Genomic DNA, 21,187 nt, shown 5'->3' with positions numbered 1-21,187 from the left:
CTCACCTGAACATAATTTTCGATCGTTAAATGTTGTATGAATTTCATGTGTTAAATCAACAAATTTCAAATGAGTCAACGTACTAAAACTTTACGAGGAAGACAAGAAGAGTAAACTAAGACAAAAGTCATAAAGATAAAATATGCAATTACAGAGACAAAACAAATAAAGCTAAAACGATACGTTTGGAGAAGGATTAATCTAGTTAAGCTAAGTCACAGGAAAGATAGAGTCTTCTTCTTCTTCTTCTAAATGTGCCATCTTCTAGCGATGGTTGGCGGTCAAACATGGCGATCTTGAATTTGGATGTAGCGACACGGAACAGAGACATCGTGTCCAACCCATACAAGGTTCTTCATCCATAATGTTCGTCGTCTACCAGGACTCGTACGTCCTTATATTCTTCCCTCTATAACAAGCTGCAGGATTCTCTACTTATCATTCCGCGTTATATTGTCGTAGTATTCCAGCTTCCGCCTTTTAATGGTCAGCAGGAGTTCAGTCTTCTTTCCAAGTCGATCCAAAACCTCGGAATTCCGGATTCTGTCCACGAAATGCGAAGCATCCGTTTGCACATCAATATTTCGAATGCTTCCAGAGAGTGTGATGGCTTTAAATTCACAGACCGAACATAACATTGTCAATTGACTTGAAGTAAAGAAGGCAGGCTAAGTTAATCAAGTGAGACGAGACTACCATGACTCCCCATTATGATCTTTCCGCAGTAGATCAGCTACTTCCGACAGTGCCTGGCAAGAATTCCTCACTGTTACAGAGTAGCTGTTATCCATTGAAGTTTTAAATATTCTACCTTATTGCTCAAAATAAAGATTCAACGTCACTGAAGGGCTTTTAAATGTCGTAAACGGAGAACTAGACCAAATGCCACTATCGAAATTCAATAAAACCTGATACAAAAATATTCTACGAGATCCACTTGGTTCTCCTTTTCATCCAAGTGAAAGTACAATGTTCTCCAAAGCCAAGGAAAAGCAAGTTAACATCATCAGCCAATAGGTTCTGAATATCTTGAAGGATGACCAAATAACGTAAATTACAATTGACTCCATAGTGTGCTGTGATGTTAATGAAATTAATAAAGCTGGTTTGTGCAATGTAACGAGATTGAATCTACGGAAGCTAGACACAAATATCGTTCACGCAAAAGTTCAGGAAGAAAGTGTTTTATTCCAAAAATATATTTAGCACCTGTGAATCCGAGTATACCGTTCGTTCTTAAAATAATACAGGAAATTCTTCAAAATTTAGCCTTCTCTCTCACAATAAATAAGTCAGGTGGACAAACCTTAAAGTTGCAATGAGTCTCCCCACCCCAGCGTTCCGGACAGTTGTACGTTGCTTTTTCAAGTGTACTTAGATCCATAGACTTACAAGTACAACTCAAAGCTACAACTGTAATCAATATGGTTGTTAAGGAAGTAATATAATACCTGTTTTGATTCCATTCAAATGCCCAATAAAACATAAAAAGTGTAACTTTTATTCATGAGTTATATTAATAGTCCATCTATAGTTTCCAATGACTTCAGTGATAATTTCGACTGTCGAACGCAGGCTTATGTACTACTTAGTTATATAATTTTTGCTGTGTTCATTATCTAAATGTCGTTCTGATTGTCTGTTTAATCTTTTACAATTTGTTACAGAGTACGTGGTCGTATTTCTGGTGTTACTAGCTTTGGCAGGGCTTGGTGTTGCCAAGAAACACCCTCCTGGCCAAGAACGCCAATCTGAAGCGCAACCTACTGACTGCTCAGCCAACAACGGACATGACTGTGATTGTAGAGGTAAGATACTGCCTAAGCAAAAATTGATACTTGCTATTGAAAATCTTTGTTCAATAAATAACGACGATGAGTTTCTGTAAAATTACCGACAATTTTTTAAATATCTAGATTTAAAATAGGTCAGAATGTAACTGAATTCTTCGGTTTATTCTTTACTCTCTCTTCGATTTTACGATTTTTCATAAAAGAACGAGTTAGGCTATGTATGAACCACTCGCTCATAAAATGATTTGTAGGTCTACGGTCACAAAAAATTTGAATTGAAGAAAACGTTTACATTTTGATGAAAGTTTGCTACCGAGTTTAAGACGGTTCAGCGGATCATTTATTTACTATTATAAAAGTAATACAAGTCATTTTAATCCCTTGGAGTATTAATTTTGCCTGGCTTCCCTTCCAAATTCCAGGTCGGCCATGCATGGCACCATAGTTATGGCATTCGAGGGGAAAGTCAATAATAACGCAGTAATACAGTATTATTGCTTGATATATCCATTCGTTCTTCACTTTTACTAAGTGTATAAATATTATTATAGCATGTGAATAATATTTCAACAACACACTGACCACAATCGTAATCAGTTAATTGTTTGCGCTGTCTGCCTGCCAGTAAGAATAATACATGAGTGGCCTCTGTTACTTCATCTTTAAGTATGTGTCTGAGAAATACGAATTAAAATATCGAGGATTAATAAAACTGAAAATTGTAACTTTTATGCTTGTTATACGTGTCTCCTCCTCATGTGATGCCACTTAGAAATATTTCAATGTACTTCTGTGATATTAATCTTGGCCCATGTGAAATGTTGTGCATGAATTTTATAATACAAAGCTAACAACATCGCAGATTGTTGCCTTATACGGTGAAATCTCATTTTATTAATAACGATTCCTAAAAACAAGTTGTTTCTGAATTTCTCAACCGATTATCCCGGTATTAAAAGTTCAAAATCTTTCCAACTTACGGAAAATTCGGACAAGCTACCACTCTCATACGACTCTCCCTTCATTCTGTAGTGAAATAAAGTTTTCTTCCTGACATCCTAGCTATACTGGCTGCCAGACAACGTTTACTCTAGTACAGAAACATATTAATATGTTGTTTCCCTTATGTGAAATTATAAAAATAATATTTGTCTCTGCTAGTAATTCCTGCTCTGGTTTCCGGAGACGGTGGGGTATATAAAATTATAAATATACAATTATGGGTAAATCCACCATCAAGGGGGAACGTAATAACTTAAAATAACACCTTACTGATCTCAGAGAAGTCAGTTTAGGCTCAGCTAGCACACGATCTAGTATCTGAGACACTCAGGAGACACTGGACTAAGTGTCCAGCCCTACCATCTGGATTTCTGCATCAGTAACAGCGGGATATTTCCAATAAGGAATCCTTTTGAGACTCATTTTCAGTTGGTTATCATCTGCCCTCTTGATCGTCACCCAGGCCAAGAAATGTTCTTCATCTGTTAACGTTCTCAGCGAAAGCATTAAATGCAGTTGTGTATACATGGTGTAACAAGAAAGTACGGCTAAATTTTCAGGACACATTCCCCACACGTAGAAAAGGAATATATGTTATATAGACAAGGGTCCTAAAAAAATATTCCCATGTTAGAGTTCACTTTATACAATATTACATAGTGAATTAATGGCGGGAAACACTCAAGAGCAGGACGTGTCAGCATTTCGTATTGAGCTGTTTCTTATAATAAATGTTCAAAATTTATAGATACTCGCATACGCAATATTTCAGAGGTACATCGGCGCATCCAGGATGCAATGCGTTGGCGACTTGATGTATTTATCAGTGATAACGGAAGGCATTTGGAACATTTCATGTAAGAACCAGTTTCGTGTGCTACGCTGGTACGTTCTGTTCTTATAAGTTGTCTGTGGTATTGTAAAAACTGAGTTCTACCATGGAAATAAAGCTTTTCTGGACCCATGTCCATTCCAAATATTTTCTTCTTCTACGTGTGAGGAATATTTCCTAAAAATTTGCTCGTACCTTATTGTTACACCCTGTATCCAGTAACATGTAATTGTTTCTCAGCAAAATACACATGTTTTTGTTAGTGCTGCTTCTTTATTGGCCAACGGCCGTAGCCGTGTTGAAACACCGGATCCCGTGAGATCTCCGAAGTTAAGCAACATTGGGCGTGGTCAGGAGTTGGATGGGTTGCCACGCACTGTTGGTGGGGGGTAAGGGAATGGAGGAGCGGAAAGGAACTGGCCACCCTACCGCACGTAAACTCCGGCTCAGGAACACCTCTGCGGAGGTTCGGACCTGCCTTCGGGCAGAACAACCCTTACCTACCTTCTTTATTGAATGCGTAATTAGTTGAAAATGCTTTTGAGCCCATCCATACACTGGGACACGTGTCTTACAGCAATACAAACATTTTTATGGCATACTGAGTAAAAATAAGTGCAGTGCATAGTTCTTGCGTCGACGTCTCTGTGCTGTTTATGGGTATAGGATTGTTTCCATCCCGCTCACTTTGGTAATACAATGATCTCGCATCGAAGGTCCTTGTTTCAGTTTGATACAGAATACAACCTCTTACTTAGTACTGAGTTGTGTGTGTTTTGTTACAGGTGGGGGAAATTCATGTGGAAAGTCACCTGGAGAAGGCAGGAACGACGAACAACATGGACACGGAGGTGATGATCATGGTGGGTACAGAAGTGACAATACAGAAAAACATGGTAAAGGTAATAAAGCTGGTGGCGGTAGAGAAGATAATGTCCGTGGAAAGGGTGGAGACAAATCCAATAAAGACGACACGTATCGCAAACCTCGTGACGACAACCGCGAGAGAGAAGAAAATCACGAGAACGACAGCAAGTATGTAAGCCATAAAGATGACGATAATCACGAAGAACGTGGTAAGCGTGAAGGACACCATAGCAATAAGAAGGATAGCGTTGAAGATCAAGGCGATGGTCACAAAGAATACGGAAATCATGAAGGACACCACGGCAGCAAGGAGAATAGCGGTGAAAATCACGATGATGGTCACAAAGGACCCGGGGATCATAAAGGACACCATGGCAGCAACGAGAATAGCGGTGAAAATCACGACGATGGTCACAAAGGACCCGGGGATCATAAAGGACACCATGGCAGCAACGAGAATAGCGGTGAAAATCACGACGATGGTCACAAAGGACCCGGGGATCATAAAGGACACCATAGCAGCAACGAGAATAGCGGTGAAAATCACGACGATGGTCACAAAGGACCCGGGGATCATAAAGGACACCATGGCAGCAACGAGAATAGCGGTGAAAATCACGACGATGGTCACAAAGGACCCGGGGATCATAAAGGACACCATAGCAGCAACGAGAATAGCGGCGATCAAGGCGATGGTCACAAAGGACCCGGGAATCATAAAGAACACAATGGCAGCAACGAGAATAGCGGTGAAAATCACGATGATGGTCACAAAGGACCCGGGGATCATAAAGGACACCATAGCAGCAACGAGAATAGCGGCGATCAAGGCGATGGTCACAAAGGACCCGGGTATCATAAAGGACACAATGGCAGCAAGGAGAATAGCGGTGAAAATGACGACGATGGTCACAAAGGACCCGGGGATCATAAAGGACACAATGGCAGCAAGGAGAATAGCGGTGAAAATCACGACGATGGTCACAAAGGACCCGGGGATCATAAAGGACACCATGGCAGCAACGAGAATAGCGGTGAAAATGACGACGATGGTCACAAAGGACCCGGGAATCATAAAGAACACAATGGCAGCAACGAGAATAGCGGTGAAAATCACGACGATGGTCACAAAGGACCCGGGGATCATAAAGGACACCATGGCAGCAACGAGAATAGCGGTGAAAATCACGACGATGGTCACAAAGGACCCGGGGATCATAAAGGACACCATAGCAGCAACGAGAATAGCGGCGATGAAGGCGATGGTCACAAAGGAGCCGGGTATCATAAAGGACACAATGGCAGCAAGGAGAATAGCGGTGAAAATGACGACGATGGTCACAAAGGACCCGGGGATCATAAAGGACACAATGGCAGCAAGGAGAATAGCGGTGAAAATGACGACGATGGTCACAAAGGACCCGGGAATCATAAAGAACACAATGGCAGCAACGAGAATAGCGGTGAAAATGACGACGATGGTCACAAAGGACCCGGGAATCATAAAGAACACAATGGCAGCAACGAGAATAGCGGTGAAAATCACGACGATGGTCACAAAGGACCCGGGGATCATAAAGGACACCATGGCAGCAACGAGAATAGCGGCGAAGACCATGGAAAATCCGGTAAGTTCTCAAAGGTCCTAATTTCCTGATCATGTGAGTTAGCTTACGATGTAATGCGAAGTATCAAAAGAAGGAAAATGTCCCACTTTTAGTCATCCAAGTTTCACATGCGCATTGTGTTGATCAACTTACGATTTAAGCTGTTGCCTTTACTATGGATATATTCCTGTTGTAACAATAGAGTATCTTATATAAACTTAAAAAGATATTACATCCTATGAAATTCCAGGATATAATTGGGTCAAGAAATAAAAGTTGTCTAATGTTTCTATTAAAACTCACTTTCTCGAAGCTGCCGTATCTTATAAAAGCAAATACATGGAGATTCTTAATATTTTCATGGCCCCACATGTGTCCAAAGTTCTATCATTTGAATATTCTCACAGTTTCAAAACATCGTTATATTTTTCTGTCATTACTTGGCATGATTTTCAATTTTAAATTATTTATTTACAAGCCACTCTATCCCAGAATATGATAGGGGCTATTAAATTAACGTTGTGAAATCAGTTTCAGCTTTGAATTCAGTAATATTTTCACTCTCATACAAGATTTAAATAATGTAATATTACGATCCTATTACACACTATTATTGCAAAGATATTCTTACACTTTCTGATAGAAAACTAACTTGCTCGGAAAGAAGTGACTGCTATTATATTTCATGAATAGCTGCTATAACTAAATCCTTTTGTTGATAGAAAAGTAAGATAAAAGGTTTTGTACTTTTATTGAACTTCAAAATGTACTCGGTACATGAAAAAACTAATTTTGTACGTTAAAAAGCAAATTCTTCCAATAGTCTTTTATATATGTAATATATAATACAATTAACGTGACGGGCTAACAGAGCGACAAATAAGCCAACTACTGGTAGCATTGAACTAACAGGGTTACTATTTCTTTTAGCTAAGATTACTTATACACTAACAGAGTCACACCAGTCCAACACTGTACACATTTTGTTACTTATAATTGAACACAGTCACACGATTTCCACATTATACACATTTCGTTACTTACATGCGAACACAGTCATACCAGTGCCACAGTATGCACACTTTGTTACATGCGCACGTAGTCACGCCAGTTCCGCAGTTCACACTCTCCATTAGTTATACGCTAACACAGTCACGTCCTGTCCACAGTGTACACACTTTGTTTGCTACATGCGAACACAGTCCAATTAATTCCACATTGTGCACACTCTCTGTGTTACGTGCGAACACAGTCACACCAGTTCCACCGTATACACACTTTGTTTGTTACATGTGAGCACAGTCACACCAGTTCCTCAGTGTGCACACTTTGTTACGTACGAACACAGTCACATCAGTTCCACAATATACACACTATGTCACTTACACGCGAACACAGTCGCACAGTTCCACAGTTTACACTGTTCCTTACTTGTACACTAACACAGTCACATCAGTTCTAGAGTGTGCAAACTTTGTTACGTACATGCGAATACAGTCACATCAATTACAAAGTGTACACATTATGGTACTTACAAGCGAACACATTCACAAAATTCCACAGTTTGCACAAGGGCCTCAGAACGCCCAAAATCACACGCGTGCAAATCGAGGCGCAAGAGCTCCGTGCATTGTGCATCGGTCCGACTCGGCTCAACTCGGCTTGACTCGGGTGGTGAAGTGTGCTGAGGGGAACGAAGCGTTCGGTGATAGACGGCTTGTTTATCAATGAAATAGATAAGCGCAAGGCAACAACATAATAATGGAGCAACCAGTTTCGAAGACAGCAAAGACTTCCGAAAGTCCATTTCAATCGATCTAAGAACTTTCGTATTTTTTGTTAGTCGTGACGATAAAACCAAATGCTTAATCCGTGGGACAATAATTACGTGACAAATTAATCAAAAAGATCTATTTTTCAATACAAAGGCTTTGCCCAAATTCTACGAGAATTTGTCGAAGAAAGATTTTCCTAAGCTGCATCGAGAAGCAGCTAAGATTATTTCTATGTTTGGTTCCACATGCATATGTGAAAGGTATATTTTCCTGTTTTGACTTATACGAAAACTGGATTGCGTGCGAGTAGAACAATTCCCCGTTTGTAATTTAAAGAAGGCTCTCAGAATTGATGTCAGCCGGTCCCTTGTTCCACGCATAACTGATATCATTGCAAAGGTAAAGGAAAAGAAGAGCTAGAGAAGATAAATTGTCTGCTCAAACCAAATTGAAAAAAGTGTATTTTAACACCGGTAACATTGTCCCATACAACAGTGTCACCGCTCACCGCGCATAAACATTTCTCAGTGAGGGGAGAATTAGCGGGGAATGTGGAGAAGGTGAAGACAGGCCGAACGGGTGAGACAGGTTTAGTGGAAGTGGAGTGGGGGTTTGCACTCTGGTAAATCTACTGAAGTCGTCTCCTGCACCTTGACGCATGCAGTGCACGGGCGCATGCACTCTGAGAGGGCCTGGTTTACACTGTCCCTTACTTGTACACTAACACGGTCATATCAGTTCAACAGTGTACAAACCTTTGTTACATACACGTGAACACAGTCACAGCAGTTCCACAGATCACACTCTCCATTGCTTGCACATTAAAACACTCACACCAGCTCCATAGTTCACACTAGTCAATTTCAAGTTACGCATGTCGTGCAATGTCACGACATGTCATTACACTTCGGTCATGCACAATAACACTTTTCTTCGAAGCCATTTGCCAGTCTTCGTCAGACTTCCGCACTGGCACCACACACCACCCGGAGCACTCACAAACCACAGACAAACTCGAGACTCACTCCACGATGGGACTGAATCCACCATGAAATTCCTCGGCAAAACTACTTCCAGTACACACGGCAATACTCCATGACAGCCCACACACTCACTGACTGATTATTCCAGAAAGGGGTCTTGTGCAGAACAGTGTCGGTACGATCCCTCTAGAAGTGTCCAGGGTGATATCTGAAAGAGGGCTGGAATATCTACTTCTGGTTCGTACTCTTGAGTGGTAGCTAGTGCGAGCGGCAGTTGGGGTTAATAGTTAAACACAAATGAAGATAATTATTATTCGAGGGTGGCGCCATACTAACTTCCCTGCCGTTCCCAAAAATAAAATGGCGGTGACAGTATGTAGCATTATCTCCTGCAAATATAATGTTAACACTTTCTTACCTTCCCCGACTAACCAAGTTGGCTCCATTGCACAGAGTGTATCACTCGGAACTGAACATGGATATATACTGTATAATTAAATCGCATTCCAATGGAATATTTTGATTCACCATAAGTAATACGATCATGGATTGTTGAAGAAATAATGTTTTCGGTACTCAGATATAGATTTACTCGGCTTTGCATAGTGGTGAATAATAATAATAATAACAATAATAATAATAATAATAATAATAATAATAATAATAATAATAATAATTGTTACCGTGTTTTTGTGGTAGTTATGCGTGTAAGAAGGTGCGGGGTGGTGAACGGGTCTCAAGCTACTAAAGTAAAATTAATTAAAATTTAACCAGGTTATATTTTCTTTTCAAAAAACAAAGAAATAACAAGCATGGCAGGTACAAAGTAGCAAGTCCAAAGGGTAGTTACAATATTTCCAGGATTTGGGCTTCGAGCCCTAAAAACACAATGCTTGGGCAATCCGCGCAGTTTTACCTCCAAACACAAGTTTCAACAGAGGGGCAGAAAACCCCATTCATGCCTAGGAGCCCTTGCTCCAAATTACACTGAAAAGCCTCCACGAGGCATACAACACTCAATTTTCAAAAGAGCCACACGCTCTCAAATTTAAGCCTCTCCCAGGCCACACCAAACTCCACCTTCAAGTTGTCCTCAACGGACATAAACACAGGGGTAAAATACCCAATCTACTGAGGTCTATAAAATGAAAAGAAGGTTAATTAAATGACCTCTAAGGTAACAATTTGAGAGGAGGCGAACTTGCACTCCTAATACACTTTGATTAAGACCTACTTGGCACTAGGCCGATAATACCAGGGCTAATCCCATACTAAAGAGGTGACTTAAGAAGAGAACAATTTGTTTTACATTAACGAAGAATAGGTTGAGAAAAAATAAGTTCACCTCAAAACAATATGAGTGGGAGCTCGAGAGGGTTAGCGCTCTCTATCCCAGTATGTAGCTTTAAAAGAGAATATATGAAAAGAGTAGTTACATTTAGGAAAAGGTTACATGGTGGAACGCTTAGAACCCGCCCCGAGAGTTAAACTGCTGAGCAAGCAAAGAAAGAAGTTATTAATCGGCCATTACCTTGTTGTTGACCGCTGCCGAGGAAAGAGGCGCTTCCCGCCTCCTGCTATGTACTTAATACACTGAAAGATGGAACAGAAGTGGCCCGGAGACCCTAAAATCAGCAGTTTATATCCTCTCGCGGAAGGTTCTAGGCGTTAGGGGAATAAGAACACCCTCCCACAAACTTTTTATTGGGTAGGATACAGCGACATATTCAAGTTGGGGGAAGATACCTACGATTGGTCAGAAATTAATAACAGAAATTCGGGATTGGTTAAATGCAAAACAAGGGGAAAGAGAGGGGTATACAGCCAACTTAAACAATAACTGAAATTTTTTTAGCAAAGACAAACATTTGAAATAAAAATTTCTCCAACAAAATAGTTCTTTGACTTCGCACTAGGGTGCACTATTGTTGATCTTCAGTAGTGTCCTCTAGAAGAGAAAGTTCACACTTCTTACTTCAAGCAAAACAAAAACACATCAAAAATGACACAGTTCAAAAACTCAAAATTTTCCACGTGGTGACATCTTTTGAGAAGGTAGCGAATTAATAGCGTATATAAAGTTCAGACTTCCTCCAGCAGAGGAGTTTCAACTGGCGCAAATTTTAAATTAGCGGCGTGGAGGTGTACCGCCCGGTACAATAATAATGCCAATTCCGGGCATTTCAAGCTTTATATACATTTTTGTTGCCTACTGCCATAAACTTTACGTTTTGAAGTAGCCGGGAGTACATAATCTGGAGGTGAATCCCATGAGTGTTATGAGCTCAACAGCTGATATCGGAATAAGGAAGCAACATTTTGAAATTTACCAGAATGTTATGAAAATGAAGTAATGTCAAATGATTTTGTTCAGAGCAAGTCAGTCATGGTACGAAAGAAAGGAAGTGCCATGGATTTTTCTAGTTTCAGAACAATATATGTAATTTCCCATGCTAATCACATACCGCTGAACATCTTAATTAAAGACTAGAATAACATGAAGGGTCGAGCATTATTTCGGATGATGATCAGTTTGGCTTCTCAGGCATCACAGGATTTGTTTTTCCTTATGCTCGATTCTTGGAAGAAGAATCGAACTTAACGGGAAACTGTATGTCACACTTATCATCGACGTGAAAACGACGCAATAAAAACACTATTTCAAGCAATAAAAAATGAGCTGGCGCTGATTGTAAAGATAGGTGCCTCATACTTAACTTGAGCAAGTGACACGAAACCAAATCTGAAGTAAATAATAGTAAGAACATAGGAAAAATAAAGAGAGGTGTAACACAGGGTAACCTTACCAGTCTGCTTGATCAGTCTATATAGTGAAGAAGCCATTACTACCCTGAAGGAGAAAACTAAAAGAATTAAAATGAATAGAAAATTATTATACAGGATAAGGTTTGCAGAGGGAATCACTCTTGTGGCAGAAACAGAATAAAATATATGAACGGAATGCTACAAATCATGTAAAAGTCTTTAGGCAATTTAAAACTCAAAATCAATACTAGGAAGACTAATACAATGATAGTAAGCAAAGGAACTTTTAAACAGCAACAATAAAACTAAAAAGAGACCAAATTTCAGAGTTCTGTTACCTGAAAGGTATTCATTAACGATAACAGAAGTACGAGGAAAGTTAAACAATATAAGGCTAAGAATGCATTCGAAAATAGAAACAATGTGCAGATTACTCATATTGAGGTGTTGAGACCAGTTGAAATGTTTGTTAAATCATATCCGTGGTTTGTACCGACTTAGGGCCAGCGAAAAATGGACCCTTAGAAAACGTGATTGGGACAGGTTAAAAACAATCGAGGTATTGATTTGGGACTATTAAACTGAACACGCTGGCCTGAAAGAAAATGTTACAGTACAATTCTGCTGGTTGTAAATGAAACGAATGGTCTCATCAAATAAATAGAGATAAGGAAAGTGGAATTTATTTGAACACCTAATGAAGCATAGTAGTTTCATTTGCAACATTATAGAAGGTCTAAAGTAAAGCGGGGAATTACCAACATTTTCATACATCAAGGACATCATGATGGGAATAAACTGCAGTTCTCTGAAGGCATGAAGGTTGAATTTTATCTGCTACTTGACAACGTGGACTCACAGCTTGCAAAGTTCAGTTTCTCTCTTGATCAGACATGAGAATACTCAAATGGTCACATCCAATCTAATTAAAGATAAATCTATGTAATTTGTTCACTAACGTGATTCATATATTGCTGTGCTACAACTAGCATTCCTTGCCTCCTACGAAATCAATTAATAACGAAATCCTGCAATATTACCGAAGAACTCTTTTGGAAATATTATTTCAGCACGCTGTGAAATCGCGGATTGTATTGGTTGAAAGTATGCCTTGAAAAATGTCCAGTTGCAAGTTTGGAGACAAAGAATAAAAGTTTATTTTAAAGCGAATCTCATGTTTATTGCACTATTAGTTCTTGAGAAAAGGGAATTTAATATGTGTCGGGCACCTTTACACTGATTTTCTTTTTGGGTATTAGCAATAAAGTTACTCTGAATGCAAAGGTGAAAATTATTTAGATATACATTTGGAATTCAAATATTTCATTCTAATTTTGGAATTTAAATTATGTCTGATTATTTTTGAAATAACGCTCGTCCGTTAGGACGCAATGATTTTTGTTTTCATAACCTGTGTTGCGTTATGTTAACCTAGTATAGGAATGGTTCAGCCGCCCTGGAGGAATGCACAAATACAGTAACATACAAATGTATGTCATCTTGACTTCCTTCCGTGGGAAGCCACTCTCATTTATGAGATATACAGCATTATACTCTATGGAAGTATTTACGAAGTGTACTTATTTTAAAATATTTTAATTTCTTGATATTTAATAGCATCACATTTCGTCAAATAATTGTTATGTAGTTTGTGATGTAACGCCAGTTCATAATGACATGATGTAGACAAAGGATAGTTCATCACTTTATAGCGCACTAAGCCAACAACATGAAAGTTTGAGAAAAATAAATCAGAGGCTTAGTGTCAAAATTTTTATAATAACCAGGTATAAAATATTACAAGAGCATAAATATTATCAATCTAGCAAAAATATCAAATTAATGAAGTTAGTTGAGTGTACAATAGTAATACAGTCCAATATCCAAAATCACTATAACCTACAGTAGAATACTGAGGAAAAAATTAAATGAAATCAATTAAAATTTAGCCAGAAACTCAGAATTATTATGATTTTGAACAGCTATTAAAATAATTAGACGAGTGTTAGTAAAATGATTGTACTAACTGATGGCACTTCTTTACTCCTCTGGGGTATTCTTTATTCTCTTTCCATTATCTGACGTTCACCCTTGGACGAAAAAAGAAGAACTCTGATCAAGTTATACGTTTCCAATTAAGATAATAATAATAATAATAATAATAATAATAATAATAATAATAATAATAATAATAATAATAATAATATAATATTATTTTATAACATTTTGGGGCGGGAAAGCTACTAAAATCGGTAGCTTATCGCAGGAAGAGTTTTGTGAGTCGTGAGTTCTGAGCTGCCAAGCTATTGAAACGAGTATCCAGTTTTGATTGCAAACAAATTAATATTATAATAATATATATAATACATTATTATTACTATTATTATTATTATTATTATTACATATAATTCGCTGGGGCCATCAAGGACCACGTTAAGTCTTGTTGCATTTGACACTGAACTTGGCCTTCTTTAGAGCCCAAATTTCCCTCATTCTTTGTGAGTGGGCCTGCTTACGCTCCTCTGTCCAAGGGGCACCGTGTCTTCTCTTCGGTTGCTCGTCTCGGTTTAGCCCGTTCGTCAATATTTTCTTGCGGAAGAGATCTCTGTTAAGGGCGTCTTCAGCTGAGATATGTAGCAATTGCAGGTCTTGTTTGGTATTTCCAAACCAGGGAATTGTGGTTTTGGGGTTTGAATAAAAAAAATGAAAGATTTCTTTAGTTAACTTTCTTCCGTCCATTCTTTTCAGATGACCGTAAAATCGTGCCCGTCTTTTTCTGATTGTGTCGGTAATTTTCTCTATTTTGCTGTAGACTTCCTTGTTGGATCTCTTTTGATGGATTTTTGTACTTTGATCCCAAGATTCCTCTCACAAGTTTGCGCTCTCTTTTCTCCAGTTCTTCAAGGAGTCCTTTGTTGGCATTTAGAGACAGGGTTTCGGCTGCATATAGAACTACTGGCTTCAGAACTGTTTCATAGTGACGTATCTTGGTGTTTTGGGAAAGGCATTTTTTGTTGTAGATTGTACGGGTTGTTTGGTAGGCTATTTCCAGTTTGCATACTCGCACCTGAAGTGCTTCTTTGTCCAGTCCATTTTTCATGATGATCTCACCCAGGTATTTGAATTTGACTACTCGGGTGATGTCCCCGTATTTTGTATGGAATTTTGGTGGAGCCTCTTTGATGTTAGTCATTACTTCTGTTTTCTCAAACGATATCTGCAAACCAGTTTGTTCGACAACTTCCTTTAAAATTTCAACTTGTGCTCTAGCGGTTTCTATGTCGTTTGTGAGAACAGCAATATCATAGGCTAATGCTAAGCAGTCTGTTGCGATCCCCTTGGATTTGGTTCCTATTCTCAATGGACTGTAGTTGGTTTCCTGTAATCTCACCCGCCAGGTTCTTATGATCTTTTCAAGAACACAGTTGAAGAGAATCGGGGATAGCCCATCACCTTGTCGGACTCCTGTTTTGATGTCAAAGGAATGCGAGAGACATCCGTGGAACTTCACCTTGCATTTTGTATCTGTCAGGGTGGCTCTAATTAATGCCAGCAGTTTCAAATCAATTCCAAATTCATTTAAGATGTTTAGCAGGACTTCTCGGTCAATGGAGTCGTACGCTTTCTTAAGGTCCACAAAGACAGGCACATACTGCTTGGACATTAGTGTACAATATCTGATGATCGTTTTGAGAGTTTGGATCTGTTCAGCTGTTGAGCGACCTTTTCTGAACCCTCCTTGGTATTCACCTATTTGATGTTCGACTTGTGCTTCCAAACGCTCCAGGATGGCAAGTGATAGAATTTTGTAAGTCACGGGTAGCAAAGATATTCCTCTGTAGTTATGTTCTTCATGCTGCCTTTTTTGTGTAATGGATGGATCAAAGCTATTTTCCAATCTTCGGGTAGGGTCTCCTTGTTCCTAATTTCTTCTATTTGCTTTTGCAAGATATCAAGTGATTCCTCTGGGGCATATTTCCATAGTTCCGCTACTACTGAGTCTTCTCCCAGCGCTTTGTTATTTTTTAGACTGGCGATGTGGCGCTTTATTTCATCTCTGTCGGGTGGTCTGGAATCTGGGTACCTGAGTGAGGGTTGCTTGGTTTCAATGGGGCTTTGCAGTTTAGAGCAATAAAGTAAATTCTTGAAGTAGTCTGCCAGAATGCTGCAATTTTCTTCATTTGACGTCGCCAGTGAGCCGTCCGTTCGCTCAAAGCATAGAGATGGTGGTTTATAGCCAGTGAGTTTGCGTTTGAAGGCTCTGTAATACTCTCTGCTTTCATTCTTCTTAAAGTTTTGTTCTATCTTTTCAATGAGAGATTTTTCCTATTTACGTTTCTCAGTTCTGAACACCCTAGCTGCTTGGGCACGTTGGGTTTTGTAGGTTTCCCAATCATTTTCTGATTTCGTAGAGTAGTACTTTTTCCACACATTGAGTCTTTCTTGGAGGACTGATTCGCAGGTACCATTCCACCAGGCATGCTTTTTGCTTCTCTTGATTTCTGCAACGTCTTTGGCGGCCTCAACAAGGAGACTTTTTTCGTTGTTAAAGTCACGGTCATTTGGTCTAGCCTTCTCCTGGAACTCCTCGACCCTTTGCCGAAGTTTATCATTGTTGAACCGTATGATCTGTTTGGTTGTCTTCCTTGTGTTTGCGGGAATTGGTTTGAATTTGATAAGAGACATATAATGATCTGAGGCCACACTGATGCCTTTCTTTACCTTCACATTCATAATCTCAGGGCTGTTTCTCCTGGAGATTGCAACATGATCAATTTGGAACTCTCCGAGAGCTTGGACGGGACAACGCCAAGTCATTTGCTTTCTGGGTAGATGGCGAAAGTGGGTCGACATGACCTGCAGGTTGTGATTTTCGCAAATGGACACCAGTCTTTTGCCGTTGGGATTGGTTCTTTTGTGAACAGGGTAATTTTCTATAACTTTCTTGTACTTCTGTTCACGACCTAGTTGAGTATTGAAGTCACCCAAAAGAAGCTTGACATGGTGTTTGGGGATTTTGTTTAATTTTTTATCCAGTATCCCAGAAATTATCAACTTCGTCTGGATCAGACTTGTTCTTATCGTTTGTAGGAGCATGTGCGTTAACTAGGGCGTAGGTTTTGTTCGCGCATTTAATTGTGAGTATAGACAATCTGTCATTCACAGGTTCGAAATGTGCAACCGATTTAAGGATCTTGGTTCTAACAGCAAACGTGGTTCCAAGCATCACAGCTCCATTGAGGATTCCTCTTTGCGCTTTGCTCTTGAAAAATAGGTAGCCTTCGGATTCAAAAATCTCTTCATCTGCGTACCTTGTTTCCTGTAGGGCCATTATGGATATCTGATTTTCGTGAAGAGCTTTGGTGAGGGTTTTCAGCTTGCCAGTTTGTGTAAGTGAATTTATGTTGAAAGTTGCTAGAAAGGTTTTAGATTTTGGCCTGAGTTGTTGACTCTTCGGGATACACCGAGACGCTCCGACTCGTCTCTTGCATGATGTCGAGTCTCCCCCAGAATCCCAACGAGACTCGTGCGCCGTGGCGTTCACGACGAGGGGTTTATCCGAAGATTTACCCCCTGGGGTATGTTTCTTGAAATGTTGTGCCATCATGCTTTTTGACTTGACTTTGCTTTGGACGGGTACCCATCCTTTTACAACTAGGGTGGTTAGCCCTAGAGGTTGCCTCAAGATGTTTTCTGGCTTCTGGTCATTTACCAGTCTTCGCCGTAACCCTGGCAAGGGACCAGTATTTTTTTTTCACGGTAGTATTTTATTTCCCTACTACCCTATCACTCTGCTGGCGGCAGAGCCAGCGAGCTTCCCCAATTCCAATGGGACGCGCCCGATGGAGGTAACCGGTAAATCCCCACACGGGTATTACTACTATTATTATTATTATTATTATTATTATTATTATTATTATTATTACATAATTCGCTGGGGCCATCAAGGACCACGTTGTCTTGTTGCATTTGACACTGAACTTGGCCTTTTTTAGAGACAAAATTTCCCTCATTCCTTGTGAGAGGGCCTGCTCACGCTCCTCTGTCCAAGGGGCACCGTGTCTTCTCTTCAGTTGCTCGTCTCGGTTTAGCCCGTTCGTCAATATTTTCTTGCGGAAGAGATCTCTGTTAAGGGCGTCTTCAGCTGAGATATGTAGCATTTGCAGGTCTTCTTTGGTATTTCTAAACCAGGAAATTGTGGTTTTGGGGTTTGAATCAAAAAAGTGAAAGATTTCTTTAGTTAACTTTCTTCCGTCCATTCTTTTCAGAAGACCGTAAAATCGTGCCCGTCTTTTTCTGATTGTGTCGGTAATTTTCTCTATTTTGCTGTAGACTTATTTGTTGGATCTCTTTTGATGGATTCCATTTTTGTACTTTGATCCCAAGATTCCTCTCACAATTTTCCGTTCTCTTTTCTCCAGTTCTTCAGGGAGTCCTTTGTTGGCATTTAGAGACGGGGTTTCGGCTGCATATAGAACTACTGGCTTCAGAACTGTTTCATAGTGACGTATCTTGGTGTTTTGGGAAAGGCATTTTTTGTTGTAGATTGTACGGGATGTTTGGTAGGCTATTACCAGTTTGCGTACTCGCTCCTGAAGTGCTTCTTTGTCCAGTCCATTTTTCATGATGATCTCACCCAGGTATTTGAATTTGTCTACTCGGGTGATGTCCCCGTATTTTGTATGGAGTTTTGGTGGAGCCCCTTTGATGTTAGTCATTACTTCTGTTTTCTCAAACGATATCTGCAAACCAGTTTGTTCGGCAATTTCCTTTAAAATTTCAACTTGAGCTCTAGCGGTTTCTATGTCGTTTGAGAGAACAGCAATATCATCGGCAAATGCTAAGCAGTCTGTTGCGATCCCCTTGGATTTGGTTCCTATTCTCAATGGACTGTAGTTGGTTTCCTGTAATCTCACCCGCCAGGTTCTGATGATCTTTTCAAGAACACAGGTGAAGAGTATCGGGTATAGCCCATCACCTTGTCGGACTCCTGTTTTGATGTCAAAGGAATGCGAGAGACATCCGTGGAACTTCACCTTGGATTTTGTATCGGGCAGGGTGGCTCTAATTAATGCCAGCAGTTTCAAATCAACTCCAAATTCATTTAAGATGTTTAGCAGGACTTCCCTGTCAATGGAGTCGTACGCTTTCTTGAAGTCCACAAAGACAGACACATACTGCTTGGACATTAGTGTACAATATCTGATGATCGTTTTGAGAGTTTGGATCTGTTCAGCTGTTGAGCGACCTTTTCTGAACCCTCCTTGGTATTCACCTATTTGATGTTCGACTTGTGCTTCCAAACGCTCCAGGATGGCAAGTGATAGAATTTTGTAAGTCACGGGTAGCAAAGATATTCCTCTGTAGTTGTTGATGTTCTTCATGCTGCCATTTTTTGTGTAGCGGATGGATCAAAGCTATTTTCCGATCTTCGGGTAGGGTCTCCTTGTTCCTAATTTCTTCTATTTGCTTTTGAAAGATATCAAGTGATTCCTCTGGGGCATATTTCCATACTTCTGCTACTACTGAGTCTTCACCCGGCGCTTTGTTATTTTTGAGACGGGCAATGTGGCGCTTGATTTCATCTCTGTCGGGTGGTCTGGAATCTGGGTACCTGAGTAAGGGTTCCTTGGTCTCATTGGCGCTTTGCGGTTTAGAGCAATTAAGTAAATTCTTGAAGTAATCTGCCAGAATGCTGCAATTTTCTTCATTTGACGTCGCCAGTGGGCCGTCCGTTCGCTCAAAGCATAGAGATGGTGGTTTATAGCAAGTGAGTTTGCGTTTGAAGGCTCTGTAGTACTCTCTGCTTTCATTCTTCCTAAGGTTTTGTTCTATCTTTTCAATGAGAGATTTTTTGTATTTACGTTTCTCAGTTCTGAACACCCTAGCTGCTTGCGCACGTTGGGTTTTGTAGGTTTCCCAATCATTTTCTGATTTCGTAGAGTGGTACTGTTTCCATGCATTGAGTCTTTCTTGGAGGACTGATTCGCAGGTACCATTCCACCAGGCATGCTTTTTGCTTCTCTTGATTTCTGCAACGTCTTTGGCAGCCTCAACAAGGAGACTTTTTTCGTTAAAGTCACAGTCATTTGGTCTAGCCTTCTCCTGGAACTCCTCGACCCTTTGCCAAAGTTTATCGTTGTTGAAGCGTGTGATCTGTTTGGTTGTCTTCCTTATGTTTGCGGGAATTGGTTTGAATTTGATAAGAGACATATAATGATCTGAGGCCACATTGATGCCTTTCTTTACCTTCACATTGATAATCTCAGGGCTGTTTCTCCTGTAGATTGCAACGTGATCAATTTGGAACTCTCCGAGAGCTTGGACGGGAGAACGCCAAGTCATTTGCTTTCTGGGTAGATGGCGAAAGTGGGTCGACATGACCTGCAGGTTGTGATTTTCGCAAATGGACACCAGTCTTTTGCCGTTGGGATTGGTTCTTTTGTGAACAGGGTAATTTCCTATAACTTTCTTGTACTTCTGTTCACAACTGTAACGGACTCTTCACCTCACCGGCAACTACTGTTATCAACCTCGCCACGCACATAACCTTTTTCTACAATTAATATGGACTTACCTTCATCTGGATACACACCGCATTTTCTCTTCAACTGGAATTTACATACTTATGTGGATTTGCACACATCATACCTTGCACGAACTCTGCCTTATCCACCTTTCCGACCGACGATAAACTAACCTCCCTTTCGCTGCCTGACGTCATGTGACATCGTCCGCTTTGTCACGCATCCTCCACTAACTTCTGGAATATTCCAGACATATGTCTCATTATTCCACACTATAAATACCCGGCCTTCCTCTGAATGTGTTGAGATGGACTTTGGCCTGTGTGGAGGGAGGAACCTTTAACATCATCTCCGTCTTTAGCGACATGTGCCCTGGACTCTCCATTTTTGGGCAGAACTACTTGGTTCAAGATGAGGTATGACAAACTAAAAATGTCCTTATTGTAAATAATGCTGTGTTGCATTTGGAGCTATTTTATTTGCAAATTTTGACTGGGAGCAGTGCATTTCCAGGCCGAGATTTTACTTGCATTTTCAATTTCAAAGCCTCTATTGACTATCCTGTGACTGTTTGCTTTCAAAATGTGCGTGTGGTATATCCGCAACTCTGCGACTCCTATACACACTTGTGGTTAATGCTTCACCATGTATGTTTTGGTACACTTGGAGACTGTTTCATTATTGTATACAGTGACTTAAGCCAGTAGGACAATCTTTATTTGTGCCTATTTCGGGTGTTAATTGAAGAGGTGGCAACTTTCACATGACATTAGACTTTGCTTAGTAGACTTCATGTTGGTATACTTCAATCTGGTAACTGCGAACATTCTTTCTTATTCTCGTTGTTCAACATTTTTCTTTAAACTGTATTCATCCCCTTTTTGTCCATCCCTTTCCTCTCCTGGCCCCTTCTTTTATTTGCTTCCATTTTCTTGAATATTTTACTCTTGATGTAACTATTTGTATTATTTCTGGTTGGGAAAATTCCGTATTTGTACTGACTTCTATTCTTCTAATATTGTAAAAGTTTGATT

General features: G+C 40.0%; 1 protein-coding gene across 1 annotated transcript in view; it reads left to right on the top strand.

Annotated features, from left to right (window-relative positions):
* Positions 1–21,187, top strand: part of LOC136857856 (uncharacterized) — a 162,252-nt gene that overhangs the window by 12,839 nt on the left and 128,226 nt on the right. The window contains exons 2-3 of the mRNA XM_068225178.1: positions 1,668–1,808; positions 4,413–6,122. Of these exons, the coding sequence (XP_068081279.1) occupies positions 1,668–1,808; positions 4,413–6,122 (1,851 nt within the window). The remainder of the gene's footprint in view (positions 1–1,667; positions 1,809–4,412; positions 6,123–21,187) is intronic.

This window comes from Anabrus simplex, chromosome 1 (genome assembly GCF_040414725.1).
Source record: "Anabrus simplex isolate iqAnaSimp1 chromosome 1, ASM4041472v1, whole genome shotgun sequence".
In the NCBI taxonomy this organism is placed as follows: Eukaryota; Metazoa; Arthropoda; class Insecta; order Orthoptera; family Tettigoniidae; genus Anabrus; species Anabrus simplex.
The sequence above is the reverse complement of the archived record's forward strand: the minus strand, read 5'-3'. Positions and strand labels throughout refer to the sequence as shown.